The following is a 7,928-nucleotide window of genomic DNA, read 5'->3' as shown; positions in this document are numbered from 1 at the left end:
TATGCTGCCAGTTCACACACAAGTCACCAGCTGTTGCCAACGTGCCTCTGATGATAACGGCCTTGCCCTCTCCCAACTGTACAGCAGACACTAAACGCCTGAACTGAATTAAGCATATAGGCTACTCGTCTGTCACATGCGCATGGCTATCTCCGAAACTTGTTTTTGTCCGTTTAAATAACCATGAAGTACTTGCCTGTTAGTTGAGGCTAAGTCAAACTTTAATGAAACCTAGTTGATACATCATTTTTACTATATTATTTAATAGAGGGAATTAAAAGATACAGCTCAAAACGACAGGTGATATGTTTAGGGTTTGAGTTTGTATAGGGATTTGAAAGAAAGCAGCACATGACATTGACGCCTCTTCAGTTAGAAGCTGACTGTGGGGTTACTACAGAATATAGCGATCTCTTTTCAATAATGTGTAGTAAATCAAACAACTAGTTAGTGAAAACAAAGTCATCTGTTGCAAACAGAACAGGCATGTTTTTCTTGTGGTATATGATGTTATGAATCGACTTTAAGAAACAGTAGCTGATGTATGTAAGTCATGGAGCTGGCTTTTTCCCCGGAATAATAACGCGTAACCTCGGGTTGAAGAAATATCTGTTTACATTGCATTATAGGCTATGTGCTTTCGCGAAAAACTTTTTCGGATACGGGTGCATCCCTAGATGGCCACTCCCTGAAGTGGGGTAGGCTCAAATCACTTTCCTGGCTATTTTAAGAAGAAAATTCGAAGATAAATCATTGAGTGTGGTTATATACATTGGGTAGGTACACAATGTATCAAATTATGCTGATGCAAAAACTAACGTGACTATATAGGCTAGCAACCCAAGCTGGCCCTTAAACCAATCCTTAACTTGGCTGCTAATTGAACTGACGGTCAAGTCTGTGAAGTAAAGGTTTCTCTCTCTTTCTTTCAAATAAACTTGCTATCAGATTGGATATGTTGTTAATGCTATAGTTTATGTAATGTCCATGTGGTCATATTACGCGCCGCTATGCAGTAGCCTACATCTAGTTTGGCACAAGACTGCAGTTGTCTTCCCCTAGCGCGGGCGTGGCTTTTGTTGTATGACGGCTGTACGCAAGTACGTTGCAGTTGTGGGCGTAACGTTGAAATTCTACGTTGTGTGGGCACTGTGCTGTTGTATTCACACCGTGTACTCAAGATAAGCCAGCGGTATTAATTTCTAGCTGGACTGCAAAGCAAAACAAAAGAACCCAAGGTACGTTTATCGTTTTGCTAATTAAGTACATATACACTTATGCGTCAAAACCAAATGATTCAGATGCACGTTTACTTATTTGCGCGGGTCGATGGTAATGGGGGGTTCTTTTGCGTTGTAGCACTGCACAATCTGCTTTTTTCGCGCGCATGAGCTAGATGGGGTAGCGAGCTAGCCAACTAACGATTCCAGCATGGTGTTCACGGTAAAATGTTCGATGCTGAAAGTACGCTGTTTGATTATAATAAGTCTTAAAAGGTCGTTTTAGCAGTAATACTATTTTTCAATTCTGCGGACTGGTTTGACATTTCATCTGGTTGTGTTCTTGTTCTGCCAAGCTAATATTAGCAAACGACAAAGCATGTAGATACCAAAGTCACAGGTAGCAAACGTTAATCATACCGAATGGCCAAGGAGCCAGCAACTCCCTAGAATCTGGGTAGCGTAAATTTGCAACACAAACTATCCATCGTTATGAACATCAGCTCATCTGTGATAGTGCCGTGATTTCCATAAATAATACAAATGTTACTAACACCACTTATATTTTTAATTGTAACGTTACAGCTTAAACGCAAGCTACTTGGGGATTCGTATGGTAACTTAATGGATTCTGTAGATGTGTTGACTAGAAAGGTGTTAGCTTGAAGCTAAGTTAAAGAAAATGTGAACAGCGCTTAGCTTGCTAACGGTGAGTTAGCATAATGGACGTCGTTTTGTTAGCATTGTAACCACGCAGCCAATATAAGTAGGCCATCAGACATCCATGCCCCTTACAATGCTATCGGTTACGTAAGTATGAGTTACCGAATTGAACGATGTATCTGATGGTTGCATTATGATTTGGTCAACGTAGACTTGGTAACGGTATGTTTTAATGGTGACCCCTGACCTTTCGTCTTGGAGGTGGAAGCATTCATTTCGGTGGTTGCGGATGGGTGATTCAGATTGTCTTTTATGTGTACATTTTTGCACGCATCATAATGAGAATGTATTTGCAATCTGTTAGGTAGACTTATTGCAACAATGAGTAACTTGCAGAAAGGCTAAACATGCATGGTTGCTAACGTTGATGTTTGCTAGCTTTGCCACAGACTGTATCTGCTGCTGTAGTTAGACCCAAACCAAAGACAACTGGTTGTAATTATGACATGGCAAATGCGAAATGGAGACTAATTCGAACAAGTAGAAGGCACCTTTTTTACGTGTGTTGATTTAGGCAGGGGAATATTGGTCAGATATTGTCGCTTTGTAATTCTTCGCCGCAAAACTTTAAAATTCCTATCCATAGCTAGCGGGCTAACTGAACAATACATTGCCTCGTTTTTTGGTTTTTAATTCCAAGATGAGGCTGTAGACCTAACCTCCAATGCAGGTCAAAACATTGATGCTAGCCGCACATCAAAAGCGCGCAGTTGGAGAAATGCTAACTAATATGGCAACGCAGACTGTTTTTTTAGTTCGGTTTGACTGTTTTGTACCATCGTACACACTTCGCAAGCAGTTTGTCTAAGGCAGTCAAAAAGTCCCCCAAATGGGTCGCACTCCCATTCACATCCACTATAAAATGGGCCTGTTATTGACTATCATTCATTAGCTGTCTTTTCTTCAATAATACGGCTAGAGGGGGGTGGGGGTGTATTTTGCTGCTTTGTTAGTCCCTTTTCCAGATAACGTTACATTGACATTCACGTTACGTATATTATATTAAGTGAAAATTGCCACTGTCATAAGTTATCTACCAGGTATTGGATGAAAGACCTCTGAAGTGTGGCAGCCTTTAATTCTTAAGGTTGTGAACTGCAACATTTGCGAAGCTGACTATGGCCAGCATGGGAACACATCAGTTAAGCATCTGAAGAGGAGGCACATTGGGTGAAGGCTCGTTAAGCTGGTTAGCTAGCTAATGTTAAAAGCCATGTTATCTATTTTAAAATGTGTATTTTTTTTTTCTTGAGTAATGAATTGGTAATGGCGTTGAACATAGTGTAGTAAATAATAACTTATTATTCACAAGTCCTATTCACATTCCAAATGTGCCCTAAATGTACAATATCAAAATATCAGAGCCCATCTACTATTTTGACATTCTCTGCTTCAGTGTTGCATTGTTATGGCAACATTTATGGCCGAAGATAGTGTTGCTTCCAAGTGCACAAGTGTAGAGAACATCGAAGAATTTGATACTTTCTAAATTGCGAAAGATTTCTACAACTTGTGTCTATGCGTGCGTGCCCAATGTGGGTTGTATTCGAATTAAGTATATTATTTATGGGCTTCTCATATTGCTACCATGGATGGCTTTCTTCAAAGGAAGCAGTATTCACCAGAAAGCAACTGCAGAGAACTGCTGGGGTTTGAGTGATGGCAGAGGAAGCACCAATCCAGATTTTGGGCGTTTTTCACATCGTTTAAAACCAAAATCTCAAATGGATTGAATCGGATTGATTTGAACTGTCAAAATAGTTCTACACTGAAGTACTTTTCATTTAATAGCCTGAAATTTGAAGTAGACGTAGTATTTGAAAGACACTGGAATACAATATTTTTTTTGCCTTGTTACACTGTCTAAACTAAAACAACAATGGCCACTTTGATTACATTTAGTAATAATAATAGTAAAGTTTACTTGTACGCTTTTTTAAAACCCATGCACAAAAAGCGACTATTCAAGAATATTTATATAAAACATAAATTAAATAAAGTTGGAGTTGTAATGCACACATTGTCCCATATATTGAAGGTAATGCTTTTAACCTGTGTGGTTTCTGAGCTAGCTCAAAAAACCACAAAACCTCATAATTTGCTTAAATCAAATCAACCGTCTCTTAACTTTACAGCTGTTTCCTGTAGGAAGAGGCGCATAGAGTTCTTGTAATACTTTCACAATATTTGAAGATGACTTCAGGCTATATTGCCTGGCTAAAAGAGCATCTCACTGTCATGAGGATACATCGGGTATCGCTTTGAATAGCTTCCTCATTTTGTAATGGTGAGATGAGTACCAAAGCATGGTGCCATGTCATGGTTTCCCAAATGCTTTAACTTGGCAGAGGCTTCTTAGTGGGGGCTCATGCTGATTTCTATATAAATATATATGTGTGTGTATCATCATATAAAAATGTATGTGTGTGTTATTATCATATAAATATATATATTTGCTTAAGTGCCATGAGCAAGCCTGTAAGTGCGCCCATGACGGAGCAAAGGAACTCTCTTGACAGTTCCACCAAGTGATGTAATATACAGTGAAAAAGCTTTGTAATCACAAACCTTTGTGGTTATAATCTGCCATCAGACAGGTGCCTACAGTAGACACCGCTGCAACTGCCTTGGACCGATCCGAGTTGAAGTCCCAATTCTAGTACAATAACTAGCTAACAGTAAGTTTATTAAACCTGTTGTTGGTGCCTACTTTTTCAGCTGTATTTGACCACATTAATGTTATAACTCCCTTTAGTGTCTGTGCCATCTGTCAAGGAAAATAGAAGTGCACTCAATTTCTATTGGGAATTGAACATCAGAGTCCCTTGTTGACAGCCATAATGTGCCAAGTATCACCAAAATTGCCACAGTTGTCCAGACACTGCTGCATTCTGTGCTTTGCATTGGGAAATGGAGATTTCTCAAGATACAAATTGTAGGTAAATGCTTCACAGCTGTGGCTAGACCCATTATACTGTTAGCTGGCTAGCTAAAGATGCACTGTTAAACACCGAACAGAACGTCCACTTTTTCATATGGGTGACGAGCAGAGGTAACTAAGGTACTACGTAAAAAGGTGACTTTCTCAAGACGGTTAAATGAGCACATGTTTTAAGTGTTTACTCACTTTATTGATGAGGGTGTGAAGTTGTTGGTGTGTGTGTTTATATACAAATGTGGTAATACTGTTAACAACTCTTAACTTAAATTCATGGAAATGTTCTGTCTATCAGCGGCCTTTACAGTGAAAAGTATAGATGCTCTTGCTAGCTGCTGTGGGGTCTAGGGGGACCCCCACGGAGTGGGTGGGGCTATGTGGAGAGTATGAGACGGGGAAACGGAAGATATGGGTTATGCAATGTGTAAACGGTGTTGTCTCGTCCTAGATCATTGTTTGAAAATGTCTGTATACCTTAAAACGTCTATATACCACTCATGCGGGTGTAGTGTACATGTTAGCTGGACAGAGAACCTGCCCATTTCTCCTGTTATTGGAGCACACCCACTGTGGTGGCCCCCCATCAGCGCGCCAGTGAACACCCAGTGAACACCCAGGCCATAGACAGTAGGATGACCTTTTGCCCACATAATGCAGGCTTGTTATTTGATTTGCAGGGGAAGCCAGCTGGTGGTGGCTTTTTCAAGTCATGCCCCAATTACCGTCATAAAGTGTGTGTGCGTTTTTGTGTGTTAATATATGTACATATATCTACCTTTACACATCTTTGTTTACCTCATACAGCCACAGGAGCTGATGGACGTCCGCCCGAAACGTCCACTTTCTCAAGAAACTGTTCGTACTACATTAGAACTTCACCTCCTTAATACACACGTATATATATATATATACACACACACACACACACACACACATTCATGGGGTGCTTAATTTGTCCACCTAACCTGATGCTGAGTGTCTTCATTATGAAAATGGTTGAGTTTGCCATGCTGCATTCCTTAATGTCAGAATGGTGTGCAGTAGTTTCTTGCTGTCTACGCCAGCCTCTATGAGGGCACACACATAGTTGCTAGTCAGTCTCTTCCCCAACCATATTGAATCTGTCCTGCGCTTCTCTAGGCGGCCATGGGGAAGAAGCAGATGGGAAAGTCCAAAAAGGAGGTCTCCGAGCCGGAGGAGTTTGTGGTGGAGAAGGTCATGGACCAGCGTGTGGTCAATGGGAAAGTGGAGTACTTCCTGAAATGGAAAGGCTTCTCAGAGTGAGTCAGCGTTACTGCCTTCAATGCACCGTGTCTTGTCTGGCATCTGAAATCCTGTTTTGGACTCATTTTGATCTTGACCTGTGCAGTGCTGACAACACATGGGAGCCAGAGGAGAATCTGGACTGTCCTGAGCTGATCGCTGCCTTCCATGTGGCCCAGAAGGGGGTGGTGGAGAAACCGGACTCGAACAAGAGGAAGACCTCCACTGACGAGCCAGAGACTGAGGAGAGCAAAGCTAAGAAGAAAAAAGAGGTGCTATGTTCGTTCCCTGAATGAATGTGAATGTGTGCTAAGAATTGGTACAGTTGTGATGGACTAAATCTTAACAAATAAGATGGTGCCCCTGTGATGGCATGGTTTTGATTTGTAGCTGTCTTTGAAAGGTTCACTTTCCTTGTTTGCGTGTAGATGTTCAGGACATGTTAAATGTTAAAGCCAAATTGGTAAGGGAAACTTGGACATGAATCGTCAACAGGACTCGTATCTCTTGTATTTTGAAGAACATACAAAGAACATTAGAACATCTGCGTATACACTGGTGACCTTGTGGATGTCCAAGGCCTGAAGATGAACATGCGTGGTAGTCCACTGGTATTTAATCAGAAAGCTTAGTTGAAATGGTATATTGAATATTAAGGGCTCAAAATATGTACAACTTTCCAGATATTGGACAGTGTATCATATCATATTTAAATATCAAAGCATGCAAACAATTTCTGCAACCAATTTTATTTGTACTTAGAAGGATGAAAAAACATTTTAAAGTCCCGTAGTAAAGGATTTTTGTTTGTCTCTCAAAATGATCAGGTCAATACCATATCACTGATTTAAAGAGCATAGTTTAGTGATGAACAAACATATGAAGCCTGTGCATATTCCCAAAGTTAATATTCATTACACACATTTCTTACATTTGAGTCCTTGAATGAATCTGGAATGATGTGATGTACAGGTCTGTGCTTTTGTCAGAAATGGGTGTGTTTCTCTGCATGTCCACATGGTGGCATCAGTGTGTAGTATACATTGAGGCTTTAGACTTAAGCCAGCAGGACAAGGTTTTAAACTAATCCTTCTCACACCAGCATGCTGTCTGCAAATGACAAAATATTGAACAGATGTGTGAGCGTTCACAGAGCAGTACAACCACAGAGCAGTACTGTCAACACTTGTGATGAGATGAGCCCTACTGACGAGATGCCTGTGTTTATTTGTGTGAGTGTAGAGTGAAAAGCCACGGGGTTTTGCCCGGAACCTGGAGCCCGAGAGGATCATCGGCGCCACAGACAGCAGCGGGGAGCTCATGTTCCTGATGAAATGGTGAGGCATGCTTGGACTTGTGTAGATATCATACAGAAGTGCTTTTGGCAGTGATGTTGTAAAATTGAGTATTTTCTGCTAATGCTTGTTTTGTTTGTGTTTGCGCCTGTAGGAAAGATTCTGATGAGGCCGATCTGGTACCGGCGCGAGAGGCCAACACGCGCTGCCCCCAGGTCGTCATCTCCTTTTACGAGGAGCGCCTCACCTGGCACTCCTGCCCCGAAGACGAGCAGCAGTAATGCATACACACACACACACACCCACCCCCCCCCCCCCCCCCACACACACACACACCCCCACACACACACACACACAAACTCAACTTTTATTTTCTTGTTTTTAGTTCTTGCATACTTGAATGCTAAGGTAACTTCTGTGTTTGCTGTATAATGTCTTTGTAAATATTTGTTTTTCAAAACGACGCAATAAAAGTTTATATGACTCGTA

The 7,928-nt window shown here is 41.1% G+C and overlaps 1 protein-coding gene across 2 annotated transcripts; it reads left to right on the top strand.

Moving 5' to 3' along the window:
• The first annotated feature begins 1,089 nt into the window (after positions 1 to 1,089).
• On the top strand, positions 1,090 to 7,928 carry cbx3a (chromobox homolog 3a (HP1 gamma homolog, Drosophila)). Of its 2 annotated transcripts, XM_012836050.3 has the most exons (7): positions 1,091 to 1,238; positions 4,537 to 4,621; positions 5,686 to 5,736; positions 6,022 to 6,161; positions 6,251 to 6,416; positions 7,387 to 7,481; positions 7,594 to 7,928. In XM_012836050.3, exons 3-7 carry the CDS (start codon positions 5,698 to 5,700, stop codon positions 7,718 to 7,720), a joined length of 567 nt encoding a protein of 188 aa, XP_012691504.1. In that variant the 5' UTR covers positions 1,091 to 1,238; positions 4,537 to 4,621; positions 5,686 to 5,697; the 3' UTR covers positions 7,721 to 7,928. The 2 variants fall into 2 exon arrangements, with proteins under 2 accessions (XP_031441831.1, XP_012691504.1); XM_031585971.2 differs by lacking the exon at positions 4,537 to 4,621 and having other exon boundaries at positions 1,090 to 1,238.

The sequence above is a fragment of the Clupea harengus genome, chromosome 19 (assembly GCF_900700415.2).
Source record: "Clupea harengus chromosome 19, Ch_v2.0.2, whole genome shotgun sequence".
NCBI lineage: Eukaryota > Metazoa > Chordata > Actinopteri > Clupeiformes > Clupeidae > Clupea > Clupea harengus.
The sequence above is the reverse complement of the archived record's forward strand: the minus strand, read 5'-3'. Positions and strand labels throughout refer to the sequence as shown.

Coding starts and splice junctions, on each gene's coding strand:
- cbx3a (XM_031585971.2), top strand. CDS start 5,698: ATGGACGTCCGCCCGAAACGTCCACTTTCTCAAGAAACT. Junction 5,737..6,021: donor GTCCACTTTCTCAAGAAACT/GTTCGTACTACA, acceptor GCGCTTCTCTAG/GCGGCCATGGGGAAGAAGCA. Junction 7,482..7,593: donor CTCATGTTCCTGATGAAATG/GTGAGGCATGCT, acceptor TTGCGCCTGTAG/GAAAGATTCTGATGAGGCCG.